The sequence below is a fragment of the Vanellus vanellus genome, assembly GCF_965231255.1.
Source record: "Vanellus vanellus genome assembly, chromosome: 6".
Taxonomy (NCBI): Eukaryota; Metazoa; Chordata; class Aves; order Charadriiformes; family Charadriidae; genus Vanellus; species Vanellus vanellus.
In genome coordinates, this window is record NC_138911.1 from 2,635,516 (window position 1) to 2,660,800 (window position 25,285).

The 25,285-nt window shown below is 41.4% G+C and overlaps 1 protein-coding gene across 1 annotated transcript; it reads left to right on the top strand.

Moving 5' to 3' along the window:
* Positions 1–1,343: 1,343 nt before the first annotated feature.
* FBXO3 (F-box protein 3) lies at positions 1,344–21,945 on the top strand. Its single transcript, XM_082484955.1, has 11 exons — positions 1,344–1,500; positions 4,858–4,947; positions 8,259–8,422; positions 10,909–11,023; positions 13,583–13,787; positions 15,411–15,456; positions 17,712–17,796; positions 18,652–18,774; positions 19,243–19,358; positions 19,754–19,944; positions 21,641–21,945. The coding sequence occupies exons 1-11, from the start codon at positions 1,394–1,396 to the stop codon at positions 21,764–21,766; spliced, it is 1,368 nt and encodes a 455-aa protein (XP_082341081.1). The 5' UTR covers positions 1,344–1,393; the 3' UTR covers positions 21,767–21,945.
* Positions 21,946–25,285: the final 3,340 nt, after the last annotated feature.

A 25,285-nucleotide genomic window follows, 5' to 3' on the forward strand; every position in this document is an offset into this window, starting at 1 on the left:
AGCTGGTGGCTCTGTGGTCTGTGGCTCAGGAGAGGACGTGGCCGTGCATTTGGGTTCCAGACGTTCCCGCAGCAGCGACAACACTTGGCCATGCAGCCGTGCCTGAGACACTGGGCTTCATGCAGACCTGGCAGCTTGGCAGCACAAGACCTCAGGTTTGCAAAAATTTCCAGACTCCTATTGCAAAGCCGGGACTCAGACTCCTCCTCGAAGGTCTTGGAGGAAATCAGTTCTAGGGACAGTGTTCTGGAAAAAGATGCTTTTCTGAAATGAATTAAAATGAAATGAAACTATGCTTTTGCTGAAAATATATATCTTTCAATACACTGTGGAATAAACTTTAAAAATATCTGATATTTGCATATAACCTTAAGATGCAACACATCTTTTTGTTTTAAAGATATTCAACGCAGTAAATTTATTTTCCCATCTACATGTACCATGACCCTTTTTATTTCAGTCCTAGTAGATTCTAATCATCCATTAGAATCAGCCGACAGAGGCTGATACAAGCCAACACAAGCAGGTTTGTATTTGTCTCCTCGGTGCTATTCTAACATTAATTCTTATCCCTTTGGTAAATGGAATACCATGAAGGAATTGGAAGCAATCTGATGCTGGACGTAGTCAGTACCCCCATCTTCAGGGACATCTACGGTCTGATCCTATCAGGACATACCCACATGAAGATTTGGTGGTCCAAATACTTCAGCTGAACGCAAATTACTTTTCCGTTTCAGGAAAGCAAATCAAGAAGCTTGATCTCTTAATATTCTTTAAGAGCAAAGCACGGCAAGCCCCAGACTAGCTGAAGCGTTGACAAGATGGGCTCCCGCCAGTTGCCTAACCACAGGAGCGAGACGCCATCTGCGACGCCCGAGGGTAACGGGGACACAGGCCCAGGGCTCGCAGGTGGCCGCGGGCCGCCGAGGCCGCTGCTGTACCGGCACAGAGGCTGGAAGCCCAGTGACCTGAGCTCCGGGGGCCGGGAGAGCAGCCCAGCGGCGGGGGGCACCTCTCCCAGCGCGGGGGCCTCCACCTCACGGCCCCCACCTGAGCCAGGCCTCCTTCTGGGGGGCCACGTTTAACCGCCGAGATGGCACCGGGGGTTGCAGATGGCCACCTGCCCTGGCCCCACCGCTGCTCGGGGAACCTCCGCCGGGTCAGCATGGGGTGACGCGGCCTACCCCGCGGCCCGGTTCCCCGCTCCGACCCCCAGGCTGAGGGCTGAGGGGCGGCCGCCGGCGGGAGGAGGCGGGCGGGCCGCGGCCTGTAGGGGGCGCTGCGCCCCCCCTCCCCGTATCGCCCCCCCCACCCCCCGCCCCGGCGGCTGACAACGGAGCGGCGCGAGGGGCGGGCGCGTCCCCGGTGGCGCCGCGGGACGTCTCGCAAGATGGCGGCGCCCCTGGACATGGAGCCGTCAGCCCTCAGCCTGGAGCTGCTGCCGACCGACCCGCTGCTCCTCATCCTCAGCTTCCTCGACTACCGGGATCTCATGAGGTACGGGAGCGGGCCCGGGGGCTCCGCCGGACCGGCGCTGTCGTGGCTGAGGGGAAGGGAGGGCCGAACCGGGCCTCGGCGGGGGGTGGGGGAGGCAGCGGCGGGCCGCGGGGCGGGGCGGGGGAGCGGGGCTGAGGGGCGGGAGGCCCGGCCTGCGCTTGCCGGGTGAGCCGGGGCCGGCGGCTGGGGTCGGGGGAGCGGGGAGAGCTGAGGGGGTGAAGGCCGAGGGGAGGCGGCGGCGGGAGCTGCCGACGGTTTGGGCTGACACAACTTTTGGGTGCGCGAACGGCGGGGCCGGCGAACGAGACCGGGGGGGAGCGGTCTGGGGGGGGGGGGAGGGGGGCGGACGGGCACAGGGGTCCCAAAGCGACCGGATCTGGGTAGGAAAAGGGTTTGGCTCCTTCTGGAGGAGCTGCCGTGTGGAGGACATGTCCTAAAGCACCGTTCCCTTCCAGAAACAGTTCCATCTCCCCCCCCCCCCCCCCCCATCTTTTTTTTTTTTTAGCAAAAGGTAACGTTCCCTGGTTTTCTCACTCCCACCTATGTTGTCTTTGTGCCTAAATTACAACTCATAGAATGGTTTAGGTTGGAAGGGACTTTAAAGCTCATCTAGTCCGACCTCCCCTGCCCTGGGCAGGGACACCTCCCACCAGCCCAGGTCGCTCCAAGCCCCGTCCAGCCTGGCTTTGAGGTGAACCAATAACTGAATTTGTGAAGTCCATAATTCGCCGAAACTCTTGTGTATCTACGGGCAAACAAAGGGCAGTCTTGTTGCCAGTAAATCTATTCAATTATTTGAGCGAGCTGCTGTTTGAGGAAAGCCAAACAAAATGAAATAGGGCGATTTTTTTTTTTTTTTTCAGGCAGAAAAACCTGACTGAAAGTTGCAAGCTCTTCTTAGACACTTTACTAGATGGTTGAAGAGTTATGGGTGAAGATGAGAGTATATTTTCAGCTAAAACCTTACCAGTGAAGCACAAGCACTGGCAGTGATTGAAATCACAGTATTTAATCAAAGAGGGAGAAATACGTATGAATAAAATAGAATATTATCAAAATGTAAAATGTATTGTGTTTTGTAAAATGTATTTCCTTGTCAGGAAATCTAAGGACGTCAGGGAGAATTCTGTTACCATAACAGCAAAAAAGAGATTATGCTTCAGCAAAAATTGTAACAGTTGTTACAAGTCCAGCATGGATGACTTAGTAGTAGTTGCTAATGATGTAGTAAAGGCACTGCCTATTTTTGTTATGTATTTGGCAAAATGAGATAGATTTTGCTGTGCAATGACAATTAAATACTGCGTAGGTTTCTTATTTATAAGGTCAGCAATGGTAGTTTTGCATAACTGACTGTTTGTAGTACTGGAAGTGTTCATTGAGGAAATCTCTAGGTTGCTTACATTTGTTTTAGTGACATGTATATGCTCTGACCAGCACAAACGTTAGAGTTTCCCTAGTGTTCCACAGGTTGGTTAGTCTGCTGGTGGCCCTTAAATAATGGAAAAGCTGACAGATGACCAAATATTTGTGTAATTAATGAGAATGGCTTTTAATTGCATCTTTATCATGTTTGAAGCCACCTGTTACTGTGATACCCCAGTGACTTTCCTACCAGAAATTACTGCTTGATTGATAGACACCAATATAATGGATTTCTGCAAGGGCTTTGACTTTGGGATATTTCCCCATCCGTCGATTCCCCACCCCACACCCCCCAAAATATGTCCCCATTACATGAATGAAGCTCTTACATGGCCAAATGTCAAGGTATGAAGTGAATGTGTTTGTGCCATTTCACAGGGTAATGACAGGGCATACAGCAGAATCGCTTTACTTTTTTGAGGTTGATTTTTAAATATTAATACAATTACAGTTTAAACAGTTTATAATGGATATTGGGGAGGAAAAAGAAGATTGGATTGAACATGTAAATACGAATAATTCTGGAGTCTCAGGTGCAACATATTTTCACCAGCCCTGGACTTTGGCTGATTTTACTTATTGAAGACAAGATTGAGAGGCATCTTTATTTCAGTAGGTAACTACGTCCATTTACACTGCTGGTCTTTCTTACTTACCAGTTTCTGAACTACACTGAAAAAAACCCCAACCAAAAGTAGTAACTGTAAGCTTAAATTTGGTAATCTCATTTGAGGTATTTAGGTGTTAATCACAGCCATTAAAACACGCACCTTAACTGTTAGAGCAAGCTAGCAGAGGAAATGATGTTGCCACATCTAAATTGGTGGTGTCTTTTGGGGAGTTTCTTTAAAGCACAACTGATATTTCAGCTCAAACACAGAAGGAAAAAGGTTTATTGTCTGGTGTTCAGGTTAGATTGAATGAGGCAATAATTTCTTTTAAATTCTATGAATCTGTGAATAACACAATCATTCCCTGTATTACTGTTCTGCACATTGCTGATACTTTGCCGAACATTCTTATTCATATAAATACACTGAAATGTCTTGTTGTCGATACCAGTTGTACATTCCAGAAAGACTTTATGACTGTAAAAGTGTATATGGGAACAGACTGCATTTGATGGCACTTCCATCGCTGCTTTTAAAGAGCAAGTTAGCAGGCATCAGGAATATAGGTTAGCTTTTGCTCTCGCCCTGCATCAAGCCAGGATCAACTTTAATGATTTTTGAGGACAGTTTTAGACCTATATCCTACAGGTTTTTTAATACTGCATTTGCAATAGTGCTGTATAGTGGAAGATACGATTCTTTTAGCTTCCTGAAGTAGCAGTGTTACCTGTAATGCAATGGCAAGAGCTTATATATGGTCTTCTTTAGAGGGAGGTTACAGTACTCATTTCCAGGTCTATCACCCTTTGAATTTTACCTGTGTCTGTTTCTGGTCGTGAAGTTTGTTACTTAAACAATTTAAAGCGGAAAGTAATTTTGTAATACTCAAACTGTATGGTTTCAGTAGCTTATTGTTTGAGCTTTCTGTAGTATGGAAATAGTGGAAAAGATAAGGTAGAGCCTGACAGTTCAGATAAAGCGATTTAAATCATAATAACTAGTCTGTGCTACTGGAATGCATACTGCTGGTGGAGTGGAGTCAGACAATGTTTACGATGGGTAGGTCTACAGGATGACCTGCTTTACAAAATTACTTAATTGCTGACAGTTCTCAAAGTGTGTAGAAAAGTAGTTCATGACATATACAGCTGTAGTGAAGACTTTTAACCATTGTAAGCACAAGTCTAAAAAGGACAGTTAACTAACTTTCAAACTCTGCATTTATTTCATGAGAATGCACCGTGTTATACACTGGTCAGTATTTATCCCTGTTTATTTTGCTGCTCTTTTGCAATCAAATTTAATGGTTTTATGTTTATAGTTGCTGCTGCTTAAGTCGAAGATTAAATCAGCTATCAAGCCATGATCCATTGTGGAAAAGACACTGCAAGAAATACTGGCTTATTTCAGAGTAAGTGTGATTGTTTTAAGCCTTTTTTTCTGTGAAAATAAGGCTCATGTTATTGTGCTGTCTGTTTATGTTCATGTTACTTCTCTTGACTGTAAGACTGAATTGGTATTCACCAGCTTCTCACCAGCTTCAAACCGATGAAAAGTTAGAGGTGTCAAAAATGTACATTCATGCAGATTTTTTTAGGAAGTTAACAAGTATTAAAAAGTTTTATAGATGGGTGGAGAAGAGATATCCTGCTAATGCCTAGGCTGAAGGAGAAGCTGCAGCTTGAGCTTCTCAGACACCAAATGTTCTATGGAGGAAAGTAATATTCTGAGTGCTGTAATAATGATGGGTACAATGGGATGGTTGTGTCAAGGGTGGCCATGACTGGAATCACAGAATAGTTGAGGTTGGAACGCACCTTTTGAGATCCTCTAGTCTGACTCCCCTGCTCACGCAGGGTCATCTAGAGCAGGTTGTCCAGGACTGCGTCCAGTGTCCTGTCAGTGGGTACTGCTGAGAAGAGTCTGGCTCCATCTTTACTCCTTCCCATCAGGTAATTGTATGCATTGATAAGATCCTCCTGATCCTTCCCTAGGCAGCTCTCTCATCCTCTCTTCATGTGAAAGATGCTCTAGTTGCGTTATCATCTTTGAGGTCCTGCACTGGACTTTTTCCAGCACACCCACACACACCCATATCTTTTTTGTAATGGGGAGCCCAGAACTGGACGCAGTACTCCAGATGTGGCTTCGCCAGTGCTGACTAGGGAGGAAGGATCACCTCCCTTGACCTGCTGGCAACACTCTTCCTGTTGTGACCTATGATACTGTCTACCTTTTTTGCTGCAAGGCTGCATTGCTGGTTCATGGTCACCTTGGTGTCTGCCAAGACCCCCAGGTTCTTCTCAGCTGGCCGGCCCCCAGGCTGTACTGGTGTCTGGGGTTATTCCTCCCCGGGTGCAGGACTTTGCATTTCCCCTTGTTGAACAGGAGATTCTTCTTTGCCTGGTGAGGTCTCTGAACAGCTGCACAACCATCTGCTGTATCAACCACTGCTCACAGTTGTGTAGCATCTGTAAATTTGCTGAGCGTGTATTGTCCCATCATCTGGGTCATTAATGTGGATATTAAATAGTATTGGCCCCTGGATGGAGCCCAGGGGTATATCACAAGTGACTTGCCTCCAACTGATCACCCTTTGGGCCTGGTCATTCAGCCGATTTTCAGTCCACCTCACTACCTATCTGTCAAACCCATACTTTGTCAGCTTCTCTGTGACAACATTAGCAGGGATGCAGTTTTGAAGGCTTCGCTAAATTCGTAGTAAACAACATCCACTGCTCTCCCCTCGTCCATCAAGCGAGTCGCCTCACGTAGAAGGCTATCAGGTTGGTCAAGCATTATTTCCCCTTCCTAAATCTATGCTGACTGCTCCTGATCACCTTCTTGTCTTTCGTGTGTTTGGAAATGCTTTCCAGGAGGATTTTCTCTGTCATTTTCCCAGGGAAGTCACATTGGGCTGTGTAAAATATTTTACATACGTGGTTCTTGGGGTGTTGTGTTTTTTTAAAAAGCTCACTTTCTGTTCTGCTTGCTTGCATTGAATGTCTGTGAAGTGGAAGCTAACTATAAAGCTATCAATCCACATCTTTGTTAAAAAAAGCATGTTTTTCTCAAGAGCTGAGAAGGCTCGTGGAGTTGACTGAAGTGAATTAGCAACCAGTTTTGTTACTGCTTATCCCCTCTTTGTGTCCTGTTTTCTAGACAGTATCTTTCTTTTTAGATTGTAAATTGAGAGGATTATTAACTGTGTATGACTGCAGCGATCAATTCCCTATATTTTTCCATTATTCAGGTTATGCAGGTGCTCCTTGTATTACATAAATAGCCTAAGATGGCAGAACAGCTAGTGATAAGGAGTTAATGTATATGCATAAGTGGATGAAGAAGGTAATTTAGGAAAACCTTTCCAAAGTTGTCGTTTGCAATCTATATTATGTCATATGGACTGTATTAAAAATGAACAGCAAAGTTGAATCCACAAAGGTAAACACGCTGGGCGTATTCTAATTATATGCAACTTATGAAGATATAACACAACTTGTAAAATTTTGCCTTGAGATTCACTGCATGAAAATCCTAAGCAATATTCATACTAGAATCCAAACTAGAAAGAAAAACCTGGTGGGGGGGTGTGTCAGGGAAAGAAGGTAAGGAAATGGGAAGTTCAAACTGAGTACCTGCTGCTTTGGAAGAACAACTCAGTGTGTGTATAGGGGAAGATGAGGGGTTATAGGGCTTTGCTAAGGAGAACTGGCTCTGGGGTTGGTTTCTGAGATGCTGGCTTCTCCATAGCCAAGAAAAAATGAGTAATGAAGGCTGTAGTTAATTTCTACAAATAACATTTGGAGGGTGAAAATATGCTGAAACTTTCTCACCCGCTGAGAAATAATTCACTTTGGGATTTTATCTTTTGCCTCTTTGGTTTGACATTAGTTTATCTAACTTCCCAGATTAAACTTAACCTACTTTCTTCCCCCTCTTCTTGATCTCTTCTTGAAGAAGTAAGCTGCTTCTCTCCTTTTTAGAGCTAGAGAGATCTTAAAGGTGATGTGAAGACTTCTCACTGTTTACATTTTTATTTAGGTGTACGAAGCTGTACTAAATCTTTTAGATTCAGCGTGCTGATTGAAGGTTGAGGAGTTGGAATATTTCCTAAAACAGAGATGTAAGGGCTGCTACAATTTGGAGGCAAGCATCCTTTGTCAGATGTTAGTCAGGGCTTTTTTTGGCAGCCTGGCTTCCCATAGCCTGCTGTTGTGCCTGTGACAAGTACAGAGTATGCAGTAATTCCTTAAGAAACTGTCTTTCTAGATCAGTGCACGGAGTTCTTGTTTAACTCTCTGGTTTACTCCTTAATCCTTACTGGGTAAATAAAGCAGTTTGTGACTAATGCAGTAGATCAAAAAATGTGATTTTTTTTTTTTTTTTTTAAAAGTCTTCTCAGCATATGTGTGGAATGTGATGTGAATTACCTATTCACCAGTTTTAAGATTTGATAACACGCAGCACTCTGTTTAAAGGAATACTGTTTCTAAATTTTCCCCTGATACTAAGTACCCCAAATGTTTCCTAATTCTTTTCCAAGTTGCTGTTGAGTAGATACTGGAATTAATTGGGTTTGTGTAGCTCACGTGGCTGAAAGTGTTCCTGGCTTAATATTAAGCATACTGTTTCTTCCAAATAACAAATATTAACTTCTTGGGTTTAGAAGCCAAGTTTTTTAGGATGGTATTTAAATTTATTTTCTTCATGTCCACTTAGAGAGGAAAAAAGTAAACGAAATCAGACCTGGAAAGCTGTCTTCATCAGTACCTACTGTGACCTAGGAAGATACATCCGATACTATGCTACATTGAAAAAAGCCTGGGATGACCTCGAGAAATACTTAGGACAGCGGTGTCCTCGGATGATTGGTTCTTTGAAAGGTACAGTGTAATACCTGCCGTCTCTAGTAGGCTGGCTGACGCGTCATTGTTTGTGATTGAGTTTCATACTGCTTTCATCCTAGGTGTGTGTCTCAATTACCGGAGCCCTGAAAGTCAAATAGCTGTGCTTTCCCTTCCCCTCCAGTAAATAAGTAAATCGGACCACGTGTATAGTCCTCGCCCAGTTACTAGTGATCCATAGATTCTCTGAAGATTTCTTTTCAGAGAAGAAATCAAGATTATCTTTTTTTTCTAAGGACCACTCTATCTTCTTTATCTCTGGATAATCGGGAAATGAATACATTTTAACTGCTTTTGTCTTTGGTTGCTATGACTGAATTTTTTGTTTTCTTGTTTATTATAATTTTTTAGTCTAATAATACCATTACTTCAAGGACCTGGGACATGTTGGTGTGATTTTGTGACACTGTCTTAAGACCTAATTAAAACACTTTCACATGAAGGCAAGCATTTTTAAAAAAGCCAATCAGAAAGGAGGTTTTTTCTTCTCTTCTGTAGGTCTTGCTGTGTTCCTCTAATGAAGGTAAATTAGTGGCTGAACAAGAATTTACTTTTTTTCCCAAGATTCTGTTTTCAAATTAAGCTTGTGCTTTAATACTTGAAGTACTTCCAGTGTTCTGGTTCATAAATCTTACACAGCAAGACATACAGCAAGTTTGGACTTTTATGGTATAGGGACAAAATAGCTCTTACAGTTTCAACTGTATTTCATTCTTCTGTATGAAACTGACTTTAGATCAAGATGTTTGATTTAACGTGACCTGTGAAATTAAGAGAAAGCTATAGGCAATGATCTCTTTCCTACGTAAATCTTGCATGCTCCTTGGCTTGCTGGATAGTGCTGGATTCTTAAGTTTTGTGAAGTATTTGTGAATAACAGAGCGTGGTTAGGACTTAATACTTATTGTTTTCTTTAAAAAATTTTTGGTTTGTTACTTCTGATTGTTAGTGAAGGAACGCCTTTTTAGGAAAAGGCCAAAAGGGCACAGGCCGTAGCACTTGATGTAGATAACCTACCTTGATTTCTGTAACTTCCATGCTGCTCTATCGAAAACACAAACTGCACTCAGATATACAGAACCATTGAATTGTCAGTCAAATATTTTGCTAATAAAATGGAAAGTATCTGTGTTGGAGATGTTGAAATGGACAGATTTTACCACAGTTTTACTTTCAAAATCCTCCCAAAGAATTTGGTGCAATGAAGCTTCTCTTTGGCTACGGAAAGACAGAAATAAATTTTAAATGATCAATTTCCACACTTGTATAGCGATGGCAGGTTTTAGTAGGAGCTCTTCCATAACTTACAACTTTTTAATACCATTTGTACAGGATCTTGTTTCCATGAAATTATGCCATATAAGTGAAACCAATAACAAATATGGAAAGGGTTTCCAAAAAAAAAAAAAAAATCACCCAAAAAACCTTGATTGGAACAGACCACACAGGCCACCCAGTTGCTCTTTGGTAGAAGTGAGGGTGCGGAAACTCCCTGAAGTGTGTGTGGAGGTGTAAGAGTAGTTACTCCCCACCCCCTTCTGTTGATGATGATATGAAAATCCCCTTGTGACAACCCATTTATTACTTCAGATTCCAGGGAATGTTGGCTGCAGCCAACATTTCTTTGTTACTGATTGGACTGGAAACTGAAAGAAGCAACCCTTAGAATGATGAAAGACTAAAATCAACATTGCCTAAAAGTTTTAACTGGGACTTAGCTAATGACGATATTGTGGGAAAAAGGTTTATTTCACTTTATAAATACTTTCTGCTTAAGTCAGGCCTGTTGAGGTTTTGTTGGATGGGGATTGGTGCTGTATTAAGTAATCAGTTAATGTAATCAGCTTCTTTTCAAATTTACATAGTATTCATTTTGTGCCACCTAGCATACAATAAAGTCACCAGATGTTTACTTGAGTCCATGCTTGTTTGATCCAAAGCACTGACAATTTCCATGCTTTGTATTTGAAATACTTGATTTGTAGTGATTCTGGCCACAGGGGAGGATTCTTGAGACCATGCTAGTAGACAGCTGCGTCCTAAAGTTGAACCAAATTTATATTGCTTTTGTATGCCTGTTAGTTCAATTTCTCTGAATTGTAAGTGGCAAAATACTTTGAAATATGTATTCCTTTTGTGATGACATAAAAAAAATCCATAATGCTAAGGTTGCTGGGGCTACTTAAAATTCTCTTTGGCAGTTGAAAGCATGCTGTTATGGCTGAAATGTAGCTAGTTTTTGACTTATTTCTAGCCATGCAGCTCTGATGAAATGGTGTGAAATAAAATTTTGAAGGAGAGGTCTTAACACAAACCTGATTATTCACCTTTGTCAAGAGCAGCATACTGGGCACTTGGGGGCAGAGTAGTGAAGCAGCATTAAATCTGAGAGTTTCAGAGGAGCAGCAGTTCTTGATTCCGCCTCCAAAGCTGCCACTTATTACTCTGTTTCTTTTTGTACACAGAGAGTGTGCGGGAGGAAGATCTAGATGCCGTGGAAGCACAAATAGGTTGCAAACTCCCTGATGACTATCGATGTTCATTTCGTATTCATAATGGACAGAAGCTAGTGGTTCCTGGGTAAGGAGTGAAAACTACATACCAAGTTATTGATTCCTTTTGTATTTTGTGAATACTTTATTTATTAAAAAGGTAAAATGTCTGCTGAACAGGACAGGTGAAGCATTAAACGTATTGTAACTGAGTGACCGCTTGAAGTGACACTTCTGGAATTGGCTATCTTCTAGTCTCATAAGCAATTAAAAACACGGTGTAGATTTCTAATTGCTCAAATTACTCTTACACTTCAGTCCTTTTTCCTAGTAAAAACCTTTATCTTTTTGTTGTAGTAACTAAAACTTCCAACTGTTAGACTTTTAATCATACCACTGTAAGTTGTTCCCCTGAAGTTTTGCTTTGTATTACATAAGTAAATTAGCTTCTTGCACTGTTCAAGTTTCATTATTTAATAACTTTTTTCTTTAAAATAGTTAAGGAATAACTTTCAAACCAGGTAGTGATTTAAAGTAGAATCAAAATGTCAGTTCCGCAAATTAGGTTGTCTCAGTAGAAGATTTTACAATTTTATGCAGTTTCAGGAATTAAAAACTCCTTTTACATCAAGGTTAGAAGGAAAATGACCAAACATAGTTTCTTATTTTCCAGCTATAGAAAAAGTTTACAGGTCAGGACTTGATGAAGTGCCGCAAACATCGGTTGGAAAGCTGGGGCAAATCATTGCAGTGTCTGTAGGGGGCAATGCCTTCACTAGTAAATAAGGGGCAGCTTCCTTCAATTCTAGTGCTGGATGTGCAGAAGGGATACGGGAAACAGTTTTATGCAACCATAAGGATGACTTCTAGTTCTGTTTCTTTTCCAGGAGAGACTATTTTAGAGAGCAGATAGGTGCCCTAGTTCTGTAGACTTCAAGTGGAGCTCTGCAGCTTGTGTGCTTCCTGCTCTTCCTACTATTTCACTCCCACAAAGCCTCTGCTGTGGTGATGTGCCTGTGGAAGGGCTGCAGGAGCAGACATATGCCTTTGGGCATGCCTTTCGGCTTGAACGACTGCCAGTGGGCTGTCCATTGCTGTGCCCTCGAAGCGAGGACCTGAGCCTTACCCACAGGTTGACAAACGTTTTTGGTGGAGTCCTGGCTGGGGGACTACTCAGATCCCGTGTGGGATCCTGGAGCAAGGAAGGCTGCCATGCTGCTAGTGGAAGGTGTGGTCTTACTGTTGGGGACAGGCTTGCTTTCTTTGTGGGAGATGAATACTGGAAAGATCAGGTGTAGGTGTTGGAAGTCTATGCAGCAAGTTGTTGGCATGTTAGGTCAGAAATGGAGGAGATTCAGGACTAGTTGTCGTTAGATGCTTCGGATTTCAGCGTCTGGATATTAGCATTGCTTTTCAAACTGTAGAATGTGCTAATTCCAGGCAAGACTACATAAGGAAAAAGAGGAATAGAACCTGTTGCCCAGGATGGGAGTAGCTTATATCATGCTGACGTGCAGCAGCTTGCGCCTGAGTCACTGCTTTCATAACACCAGTAAAAGCTTAGCATCTGAAAGAGCTTACATCTGAGAACATCAGTGAAAGGCAAATTAGAAGGGAGTATGGGTGGGGAGGTGTACGTTACAGGTGTGTGTACTCTTCTTATTGCTAAGCGCACTGCTGTAGTGTGTGCCCTTGTTGATTGCTTTGATCATGTTACCCCTTTTTATCATTCTTCCATTGTCTGCCCCTTTATTACATTGAGCGTAGTTTGCTTGGGCTTTTTTTCACCCTAGCTCTCCTGTAGCTCAACATTCGTATCAATGTTAACTTTAGCTTCCGATGCTCACCTCCGTTCCCAATCTGGTTTAGACTAGTACAACATTTTTCCAAATTTATATATCCTTTTCTTATGTATAGAGAGGCTCCTTTTACTGTCTTCAACGTCACATTCTTATTGTCAAAAAACAAATAAAAAAATCCCATTCTTTGCTTGCAAAAAGCGAGAGGAAAAAATTCAGAACACAGTTGATGGCCTTGCCATGTCATGCTGATAAATATTGTCTCATTCTTTCCTTGTACGTCTCTTTATTTGTGTCTGGATGCCTTAGTTTTTATACTGGGATTATAATCTCTCTGACTCAACAGTTATTTTCCTTGTTTACTTCTCAGCCTGTTCTGCAAAGCATATAGAGCACCTTGCTCACTGTAGTTTTGATCAGTGGCTGTTACTATAGCAGCTCGGTAGTCTAATTGAAAAAGCGTGGATGCTTTGCTAGTAGTGAAATGAACTTGCACAAAACTCGAGATACGGAGCACTGGTTATTATTATATTATGCTCCTATAGGAAGCTTCAGCTGTGAAGGGCTTCTTTGAAGTAGTTGCAGGCATGATGGGTATCACCAATACAGTTTAAAATGGTGCTTTGGGATGCACAAAACATACATGGAAGTGTTTATCCTAGAGTCATCAAGCCTCCCTTTGTGAAGTTGGATGTTGTGAACTAATAACCTAGATGAAGTCTAACATCCAGGTGCTCATCTAAGTCTAATATACATCTAGAGCAATACTAGAATCAATGTGTAGAAATCATTGCATTGTGAGTTGTGCCTTCTGTTTATCTTTCCTTTTTTTGTTGTTGTCTGTGAAGTTTGATGGGAAGCATGGCACTGTCGAACCACTACCGCTCTGAAGACTTGTTGGATATCGACACAGCGGCTGGAGGTTTTCAGCAGCGGCTAGGTCTGAAACAATGCCTTCCTCTTACTTTTTGCATTCATACTGGCCTGAGTCAATACATGGCCCTGGAGAGTGTGGAGGGACGAAATAAATACGAGATCTTCTATCAATGTCCAGTAAGGAAGATATGTTTATACTTGTGAATGTACTTTTCTAATGATTGATGGTGCCCCTTTGCTTGTTATCAGATACCTGAAATATTTTACATAGCATAAGGTGAATGCTAAGAGATCGTAATTAGTTTGTTACTTGCCCCTGAGTTGCCATCTGGTTTTCATCAAAGCCCACAAGTGGAATGGTGAGTAAGTGAGAGACATTTACATGAAATTGTTAATGGCTGAAGCAGTTTCTATAGATTCATGATAGTGGACAACATTCATCCTTATTGGAAAGTATTATTTTAATGTATTCAAACTATGGCAGGTATATACTCTTGTCCCTGTTTCCATAAGGAAGAAAAGCTTCTCCATTATGGAAGATCAGCATCTGTCTATATCTTCTCCCTGAGATGTTAAATGTAAACTTACTATAGTAAATGATACCCTCTGGATTGTAAGCAAAACTTACTCTCCAGTGAAAGAACAAATTACTCTTGAGCAGCTCCTTGTAGAACATAATTAAGTATCTTTCATAATTCTGATAGGAGTGGTATTTTAAGATAGCCATGTTGTTGACAGTGAAGCCTAAGGATATTATACCTTACACCTTTTAGCCTGCCCTTTCCTTACCCATGCCCTGACATCCTCCCCACCCCAAAAAGAAAGCAGGGTGAGTAAAGGGTGGGGTTTTTTTTGTGTGTGGGTTTTTTTTTTTTTTTTTTTTTAAAGATGGGGATCTTCATCCTGCTATGGAGGCAAACGGCCATTTGCTTTCAAAGCATGTAGCGATGAGATTTTTAGGGAATACCTTGATCATGGATCACTTGAAGGAAGTTACGATTCCCCTTTGTATTGTGCTGCGTATTTAAACTTTCTGGATAACGCTTGGGAACTCGGAAGGTTACTTACTTATGTTTTGGTTCCTCTGTGGACAGTGCTGCATATTGCAGGGGAGAATATGGTAGTACAGGAGCTGGGGTTGTTCAGCCTGGAGCAAAGAAGGCTCAGGGGAATCTTATCAATGTTTATAAATATCTGATAGCAGGGCATAAAGAAGTCAGAGCTAGTCTCTTCTCAGTGATGCCTGCCCAATGACAGAAGAGGAGGCAGTGCTCACAAGCTGAAACACAGGAACCTTGATCTGGACGTACACAAAAATGTTTTTGCTGTGAGTGTGGCCAAACGCTGGAACAGATTGCCCAGGGAGGTTGTGTAGTCTCTGTCCTTGGGCGGGACATCATCCTGGGCAACCTGCTCTAGCTAACCCTGCCTCGAGGAGAGGAATTGGACTGATCATCTCCAGAGATCTCTTCCAACCTCAGCTATTCTGTACTTGTGTTCTAAGGCAATATTTTGGGGCTTCACTTCTTGATCCATTAAATCTGATTTTGTATGCATGAGCCTTAGTGGAATGTTCAAGCTGCATATTCAGTGACCACGTGAGCACTCATGGGGACAGGCATGTGTGTTTTATATATTTGAATATCTGACTGGGAGTGTAGTGATATATTAAACAGACAGGTTTTAGGTTTAGTGAATATAGGGAAAGTGTTGCCTTTGTTATATTTCAAGTGTTGAATATTAACCTTGGAAGTCTAATGCTCTCCTTCTAATACATCCATAACCTTCTTTCCCTTTTAGGACCAAATGGCTCGCAATCCATCTGCTATTGATATGTTCATTACAGGTAACACTTTAGATTAAAACATTTTGCACAATATTTTATTGCGCTGTTTAGAAAATGCATGTCAGTATGACTTGAACAAAGCAAGTGTTCTAAATTTTCTGTGCTACTTGTAAGACTCAAACCTGCTTTAAAACACCAGCAGTTACTTGAAATGAGATGCAAGGTTTCTCTATTAAAGCTTGTCCTTCTGCGTGTCGTGTATACAGGTCATTCAGTGTACTAACCTGTCTAACAAGATGAGCAAAACCTTTAACTTAGCTATCATGGGGGTGATGTATGCAGTTATTAAATGCAACACCCAAGTGGACAGAAAGATTGCCTTTTTTTTTTCCCCCAGAAGTTTTTGCAACCATGTTAGACGTTGAAAATATTTTGTATTGCTTAATTAAATCTAATTAACTATAAACATAGCTGCAGAAGAAAACCTTTCTGGATTTTTGATCTGCCTCATTGCTTTGTTCAAAGGGTAAAGGAGGGAAGGGGTAAACTGTGTAATAGTTGTTTGGTTATGTAGTAATCTGTTGTGATCATCTGTCTGACGTGTACGTTGGCTGGAACAGCGTTTCCATTATTTCTTTTTGTTAGTCCACTGGAATCTGGTAATTGTGGCTGTATCTAAATTCCTTTCAGTGAGAAAGCAGATGTGTAATAAATGGCACCAAAATTAATATTGAAATTTAGCCTTGCACATTTCTTAAGAAATATGTGTTAATGTTACAGTGAGAAACCACATTAGGCAATGTTATACCATTGCTGGTTCAGGTTGAAGGTAATCGAACTCTTAGCCACACTAATTTAGGAAACCTTTCAATGTACTGATTAATTGTATGAACTCATTTCGGCGTGAAGTAGTCAACCTGCTGTCTGTATTACAAAGGTCATTGCAGAATGCATTGTGTGCTTTAGAACCATCATACGGAAGATGCAGCAAAAGCTCAGGAGTTCAGTTACTTGCTTCTCTCCACTTGAGGATGATGTAATACTTCAAAGCTACTCTATGGTGAATTGGTGTTGTTGCTTTTATGGAATTAAGTCAATGATGAAGTGATCTGACATCATATTGAAGTGTATTCCACTTGGCTGAAAGGTTTAATCTTGATTTACCGCAGAGTGGAGTGAAAGTTTCATATACAGCATTTGTCTTGTCACTTTGAACGTGGCAGGGTCCACTCTCTCTGTTCAGAATTACTTTATACAAGGTTTGCATTTGTGGATTAGTGGTAGAAAGGAGGATAATACACTTGGAGTTCCTTAGACTTCCAAAAGATCAAAGGACATTACACATAGCTCTTGCTGAAAGGAAGGAGTGGTAAGTACACTTAATCTAACAGGAGTGGTAGTACTTGATAACATGTCAGTGAAGGCGATGATAATGATTTCTTAGTATTTCAGCTTAAATCCAGTTTTGTATCAGTAATATGTATCAGTAATACTGACACATAATTGAAGAACTCCATACTTTTCTATTGCACTTTATATTCCAATGCTTGGAAGATTTATGGCTGAAAAATTATTTTATGGAGAGCCTGTATCTCTCGTCTGAAACTCTCTTCTTTTGAAGAGAGTTGAATGTGACAGCTTGACTGTCTACTTAGAAATCAAGCTGTTCCTAATGAATGGCTGTAGGTGTATGAAAAGCTGTTCTCGGACAATGGCTGTAAGAGTATGAAAATCCCATGTTCTTTGGAATGACGTACAGCCGTAGTCTTCTAGGTTTGTAGCAGGAGCGCAGAGTATATCTGTGACTTACCCCTGGTTTTAAGGAGAGGGAAATTCTGCAGCTTGCTAGCATGTAACTCTGTTTGTATGGAAACCTGCGTATCAAAACTAAATCCATAAATCCACCAGCGGGCTTGCATGCCTCATGTAGGTAGAATAGTTGGAAACAGCTTTACAAGTAGTATAGGCCGCTGTACTTGTTGTCTTTCCCAGTCATAGCAGAAGAGTCGTGAGCAGGAAACCAGATGATGGGAGATACTAGCATTTGAAAACCATGATTATAATGTGAAATACTTAGCTAAGAGACTCTTTGTTTGCTGTGAACGTGCACCCTTAACTCTTAGTTCTTGGTTGGTTTCTCCAAATGATCTTTGTTGGTAGAATGGCCTGGAATATGGACTGACTCAGCTAAGTAAGTCTGAGAGTTTATTATAAAATATTCAAAGCTTTAAATTGTTTCCTTGAAATATTTATTGGAATGGATTTAGTGGTAAATTTGCCTGTTTTTATGAATACTTTTCTTCTTTGATATCTAGGTACATCTTACTTGGAATGGTTTACATCCTATGTAAACAAAGTTGTAACTGGTGGTTATCCTATCATCAGAGACCAGATTTTCAGGTATTGTGACTGGGATTTATAACCTCACTGCAAGGTTTTGATGCTTCTTTTAGAATGATGACTTCTTTCCATGTACTTACGGGAGTCTGATAAAAAAGCTGATGGTGGAGAGAGAAGAAAGGACATGAAACTTACTGTAGATAAAGCTGTATAAAGTTGTAAAACACAATGCTTAAAGAAACTTTTTTTTTTTTTTTTACCAGAAGCTTCTGAGTTTGTAACTTTGTGTTAACGTGACTGGAATTTTGCACTATAACTGATCTGAAGCTTAGCGAACAGCATAATATATATTCTGCTTGCCATGAGTGTGCTGCAGCTGCAGGACTGGCCTGAGTTATTAAAAAAGCAATTATTTCAGTTAACTGGTCTCTAAAATAACACTGTTGAATTTGTAAATAAACAGGACCTTTCTGGTGTTTGAATCTCCATGCGGTTTTTATTTCTTCTAATTATAAGCAAGAACCTTAATTCTGTCAAACTGAGATGCTATAGAACCGAGTTCCTGAGGTGTAAATTAATTTGCTGTAGGAGTTGCTAGTTCTTGTTTTTTAAATAGCATAATGACACATCTTTAAACAAGTGTGTCTTCATTGACTTCAGATCAAATTATACACCCAGCTTAATGCAAGCATTAATGGAGGTACAAAGAGATCCATAGCTGTAGGAGTTCAGGTCATGGGGAAGTATAGATCATGAAGACACTGCATACATCCTTTATTTAAATGACAAATAAGAATTACTTTTAACCTAGCACCACAGTGCTCTTATTAGTAATCAACTAATCACTTCACGTTTTTAGTTTTCTGTATTGAATATACAGAGCTATTTGCTGAGTTAATGTTTTCCTTTCTGTAGGTATGTGCACGATAAAGAATGTGTTGCTACCACAGGAGATATTACTGTTTCTGTGTCCACATCTTTTCTACCTGAACTCAGTTCTGTACATCCACCGCATTATTTCTTCACTTACAGAATCAGGTAAAAATAACAACTGGATTAACTCTTACAATACAGGAAAGACCTATGTAATGTTCAAAGCATCAGTTATTGCAAATGTATGGACAGCATTCTTAAACGTTCTAAAATGAATAGGATGTGCTCAACATGCTGTACTTTTTAATAAAAAAAATACTGAATCATTAGGACACCTGGTCAGGTATGCAAAGTATCAGTCAAGTTGGTAATTTAATTGGTGAAGTACAGTGATCGGTGAGGGAAAGAAATTATGAGTAACTCTTGTGATTTAGAAAGAGGTAAATGACAATAGATAGTGAAGCGGAGGCATGGAGATGGATCCCGACAACTGATTCGGTATACTTTGCCTTAGGACTTTTTTTTCCCCAGTCTACTTGGAGAGAGATCCCGAGGATACTAAAGCATTTCTTAAAATGTATGAAAGTAGTACCGTGAAAGTAGTAACCATGAAGTATGCTGTTTGGCTTCCAGAATTGAAATGTCCAAAGATGCTCTTCCTGAGAAGGCCTGTCAGCTGGACAGCCGATACTGGAGAATAACAAACGCCAAAGGTGACGTAGAAGAAGTTCAGGGCCCTGGAGTAGTTGGTAAGTAAAAGATTGCTTTTATGAACCCAGTAGAGAAAGTGTGTTTGTATTTAATGTACATGTTATGAAAGTTACGTTATTAGCTGTTCATCATGGTGACAGAGGGTAGTAGTTGTATGGTTCATATAAAAATAATTTTGTTGTTGAAAGAGAGAGATATCTATCTATCTGTTTTGTGTTTAAAGTCGTTTTGCAAGGGATGTCTGAGCATCCTGACAGCTAACCGCTCTTCAGACAGTTTTTTAACGTCAATAATGGCTGAGAATCATTTATGCATCCACTGGAATATAAAATGATCTTCCTGAATATGTTCTGGAGCGCAAGTGCTTTAGCAAACTGCTAAATTGTAGTTCTACTTCAGTCCTTAGTATTGTGATCTCATTTTTTACCAACAGGGGAATTTCCAATTATCAGTCCAGGCAGAGTCTATGAATATACCAGCTGTACTACGTTTTCCACAACATCTGGATACATGGAAGGGTATTACACCTTCCATTGCCTCTACTACAAGGACAAATTCTTTAACGTCACAATTCCCAGATTTCATATGGTGTGTCCGACATTCAAGGTGTCTACAGCACGAATGGTAAGTGCAGATGCAGTTGTGTTTATCCTAGATTAGTTTTTCCCTGACCTCCTGTTTTCTGAGAACACTTGGATTAATTTTAATAGGACAGTGTAACTGTGTGTTCGAACTCCAGTGTCATGTCACTTTTCAGTTTTGGTTCTTTTCTTGAAAATCGCTCTCTTTTTCAGAACCATTTCTCAAAAAAAAAAAAAAAAGTTGAAAAGTATCACTCAGTCTGAGACTTTGGCAATTCCCATTATATGAATTCTTCTCAGCTTCTGGAATGTCTATCGATAAGAAAACACTTCTGGTGCAAAAATTACAGTACTGAGTAGCATTCAGATTGATAACTCCATACAAAACATGGTCCAATTAAGACTAAGTCTGGCAACTGTAGTAATCTTTGTAGGCAGTTCGTATGTTGGTAAAGCCCTGAATCCGCATTCCTTTGACGTGTAATGCTACCGATTAATTAAAGACTCTTGGCTCTGGCTTTCATAGGACGCCATACGTGGCTATGAGTCTTCCTCCTCAAGTGCTCACCTCTTTCTGATATCAAGGTCAGACCTGGTTGTATTGGTGAGGTCAGGGGCCTGGTGGGTTCTCGACAGAGGTAGAACACGACTATTCTGTTCTTCTGTGTCTGAACACAACTACCTCTCAGGATGCATAGAAATATATCTATGTCTGTCTATTCAGGGCATGTTTCAGAGTTCTTAATTGTACCTAGAGACGTGGCATTGTGTTAGCTGTTGGGATTTCATAGTTCTTTTAAATATTCCACCTTGGTATGAACACACTCATCTGTTTTAGCCATAATAGCGTATCTACTTTCTTCAACAAGGAAAGCTTCAGTTAATGACGACTTAAAAATGATGGCAGGCCGTATGATGTTCATTTGTTCTCACTGAAAGTGCATTTCATGAAGTCACTTAATGACTTTGCACATCAGTAAGCTATTTAGCTGACTGTTAATTACAGCGTAGTTTTAGTTTGGAGACTGCAGGTGAACTATGTAATTTCTCCTTTTGGCATATTTAGAAAAAGAATGCTTTATTTAATGTATCGCTAGCATAGCCCTTGTTTAGTGACTAATTCAGATAGAACTTGAAAGGTTTTGTGCGGGCATTGAGTCTTTTCTCGGGGGTAGACATCTACTTGGACAGTTTCTCACGTTTTTCCAGGGATTTGACACTCTCTCTTAGTAGCTCTAACAGTAAGTGCCACCAGATGTCGTGCTTGTAACAGAAAATGGCATCTCTTAACTTGTGCTCACTTTTATGGGAGTTGTAACCTCCCTCCATTCAGCTGACTGTAAAAATAATTTGCTTTTCTCTTTTGCTCTACCTCTGTTTTAAAGGTAGTGATGACCTTTTGTTTTTAAACTACTTTTATTAAAAACCAACATAAGCTGCCAAGAAAATTGGTACAGCTAAGATACTGACTTGTGGCTTTACATAGTTGTGCATATGAAATAACGAAGGCTAATTGATACTGATGGAGTTAAAGGTCAAGTAGTTTGGCAAAATGATCTCTGTTGCAAACTAAACTTTGTAACTGTAAGGAGCTGGGTTTAGGATATAGAGTACGATGTCTGCTCCAGCTAATCGATGTGATAACACAGACATCAGATTTCTCTAGGTAATTGTTAATGCTTTCTTAGAACTAGCTGGAAGAGAAGATTTTAATTAAATATGGATGTGTTTTGTATTAGGAAACAAATCATAATGAATATGCAGTGGATGAAGATGAAGATTCCACAGACACTGACGAATATGAAGATCGACGTAGAGTGTTGGACATTCCTGCGCCTTCTGGACGCTGCCCACGTCATACCTGATGGGATTTTTTTTTAAAATAAACTGTTTTCAGAAGCTGAACTCTTTGGGGCTAGTGCATAAGAATATTTCTGACTATTGTAAATGAACTTTCTGTTGCACATCAGGGCAACGAGCATGAATGTTGGTGCCAGTTCTAATATTCATCAGAGTATAACTTCTTTTTTTCCTGGTTTGGAAGTGGGGAGGGGGTTTGGGGGGAGCAGAGGGAGGGAGGGAGGGAGGGAGGGAGAGGAAGAGAAAGGTGTTTGTGCTTTGTTCACTTTTTTCCAAAGTGCGAAACAGCTTGATAGTCCGAGGTAATCATATCTTACATTTTTAAACTATTGCCTATTTATGATCATATTGCAAATATGGTGTGGGGATTTGTTTTTATACGAGCATTTAAAATTAGCAATAGACAAGATGGCAAAAAAAGGTGCATATTATTATCCTTTCTCATGAGTTTCTACTCTTGATAACTCCTGCTAAGAATGAAACTTGTGATTCGGTCCGTGTATCCTATTTGGGTGAGATTGGGTGCTCTTATGCTTTTTTTTTTATTAACATAGAAGTACCAGAAAATTCTGGTCATCAAACTCATAAATTAGGAATGAAACTGGCCTTATTTTTAGACAATCTGTCTTTCAGCTTAATTTTATGCGAAGTGACTCTGATTGGATAATGCCTTTTGGAATGTAGTGTACATGCATAATCTGCCACTCGGTAGCCAAGAAATTTCTCAATGACTACAAAGTATGAATTTGTAAATAGGTTTTGAGTTTTTTCTTTATATGATGTTTGCTGTTCAGACTTTGTCATAGGTGACAAATTTATGTCGAAATATCATGTTCCCCTAAATCCACTGTGGATTTTTGTAACTACGCCTGAATTGAAAAAAGAAAAGAAAAGAAAAAAAAAAAAGGGAGCCTGACAGAACACCAGATGATTAGAAAATTTAAATATAAAGAAGTATCTGTTTGCTTTCTCACTTTTATTTTGTTTCCGTTGTCATTAATAAACAACTTAACTGCCTCCTTTGCTCTGAAGTGCTACATGGGACTCTTCTTGCCAAGACTTGAGCAGTAATTGTGCCACTAGTGGGGCTGTAGGCAGTTCCTCTTTCTGACATTCAGAATTAGTAACTCCTGTGAGGAAAACCGGTATATTGTGGTTCCAACTGAATGTTTCTGTTGTTGACTAGTTGCTGCTCATAGAGAAAGCCTGAGGGTTTTTTTAAAACCATGATATTAGATTCTCTATGTGCCCATCTTTAGTGTCACACAGCGTTTGGATCTTCCATGATGGTACAAGGTGGAAAACCAAACTTTGAGAATGACCCCCTACAATGGTCCTTCAGGTTAAACATTTAGAGAAGAAAAAAAACCTGGTGTTGTCCATCACAGAAGTCTGAACAGTGGTGTGAACGTCTGGAGAGGTTTAAAAGCATTTCCATTTTGAGGATTCCTCAGTATTAACTGTGAGGGGAAAATGTGATATTTGTGGAGTAGTGCTTTTTCTTCACAGAAGTTTCATCGTCTGTTAAAAGTATGAGTGAAGAGGAAATTGGGTGGAACTAGAACTTACTGCGGTGCTGTGAGTCTGTTGTGTGTTTCGAAGGACAGATAACTCTCACGGTTGGAGGCTTTGTGCGCTACCAGGATCTGTATGTTCTAGTTGAGCGATATCAGCACAAGGTCATAAGGCTCTACAGAAACACTTCCCAACTCAGGTCAATCTTGTTCTTCTCGGGGAGTGGCTCTCCCCTGGCTTGTTAAAGAGGAATTATAATTATTGCTTACTGTAAAAGAAGCCAGGGCAGAGGACAATGCGATCCTGTCGGCTGCTGAGCAGTGCGCTGTGAGGGTTTGAGGCCTCTCCCCCAAGCACAGCTGGTGGTCACAGGACTCCTGCGACCCGCGTGTGTATGAAGTGAAGATCGCCGGGTAGGGGAAATGACATGCTGCTGTTATTGTACCAAACACGGATGTATTTGTAACAGGAAAACGGTTGTTCCATTGCTTCAGGCAGCTATTTTAGCACATGGCATATTGCCTAAAGTCACCAGATGCAGTGCTGCCGCAAGCGTCGTAACTCTTCATTATGTGCATTTGCAGTAGGGCTTACGCCAGTGGTTCTCCTCACCCCACCCAAAACGCTGGAGCTTATGCCAGATTGCTATGAGAAGCGAAGTGGCCGAGACCATTGAAGAAAACAAGGAACCGGTTATGTTGCCAGCGCTGCTGGACTGCAGAAATCTTCGCTGAGGAAGCGGGAGAGAACTGGCTGTCAAGATCGCGCTTCAGAAGACAGCACTTCCCCAGGGCTCCGATTGATTCCGCCGGCGGGTGTTGGGTAGGTGCACTGGGAACTACCAGTACGGTGCGCCCAACCGCTGAACGCTTCCTGTGGTGGTTACAATTGTGCAATATGCACACGCAGATTATAACATATATATGTCATTCCCTTTGGCCACTGTCCCTCAGGTCCGGCCTGAAGTTCTGTCAGCTTCTCCTGACTCAGATCCTGACTGTTTGATGTTGGTGCTTGGCTGGCACTTCTCCAGGCAAGGTCAAATAAGCCCTGTGGAACATCTATGAATATGGGTAAAATCCCACCGCGTCCAACGTAAATCTGGAACTATGTTAGTCTTCCTTTTGTACGTGGGAAAGGCCCACATGTTTTTGTGGGCTCTTGCCGACTGCATAGTTTAATGGAGAGAACCTTTGGCCACCATTTCCTTGCTGGGATTGCATCACGCAAGAGAAAAACAAGTGGTGTGCCAGCCAGTGGGGAAAAAAACCAACCAACCAAACAAAAGTGGCTGTGCAAGTTGTGCCAGTGCTGGATAATTTTTTTTCTGTCACTGTTTAAAGCAATTTCTCATCATCAGTGCAAAGAACGTAAGGTGGAAAATTCAGGCCAAGTTGGAAATACCTTTTTTCTGTGATGATACAAACACATTTATCCTCTGTATGGGGGACTGTTCCCAGGTTTTGGGAAGGGAAAATAGGTAAATGTTCAGCTATGGCTGAAGTTCCTTGTTCCCAGTTCCTCATTGCAAAATTTTCTCAGTGAATTAATTGTAAAATGGTTTGGGTTGGAAGGGACCTTAAAGGTCATCTAATTCCACCCCCTGCCCTGGGCAGGGACACCTCCCCCCAGCCCAGGTTGCTCCCAGCCCCGTCCAACCTGGCCTTGAACACCTCCAGGGATGGGGCAGCCACAGCTCCTCGGGGCAGCCTGCGCCAGTGCCTCATCACCCTCATAGCAAAGAATTTCTTGCTAATATCTGATCTAAATCTCCCCTCTTCCAGTGTAAAACCATTCCCCCTTATCCTATGGCTCTACCCCCTGAGCAAGAGTCCCTCCCCAGCTCTCCTGGAGCCTGCTGTGTTGTCCCAAATCTGGGTTCTTCACAGGGGGTGCAAGGAGCTGATGCACATGCACTGAGTCGAGATATTTGTTTATTTCAGGTCTGCGCAGAGTTGGGCGCGAGGTGGAAACCCCACAAAGCTAGCACACCTTGGCTTATACACCGT

Bases quoted from the DNA above. Each gene is read 5' to 3' on its own strand.
- FBXO3 (XM_082484955.1), top strand. From the start codon at position 1,394: ATGGCGGCGCCCCTGGACATGGAGCCGTCAGCCCTCAGCCTGGAGCTG. The intron at 15,457-17,711 runs GTAACACTTTAG...TTTGATATCTAG, and splicing joins TATTGATATGTTCATTACAG to GTACATCTTACTTGGAATGG. The intron at 18,775-19,242 runs GTAAAAATAACA...TTTGGCTTCCAG, and splicing joins TTCTTCACTTACAGAATCAG to AATTGAAATGTCCAAAGATG.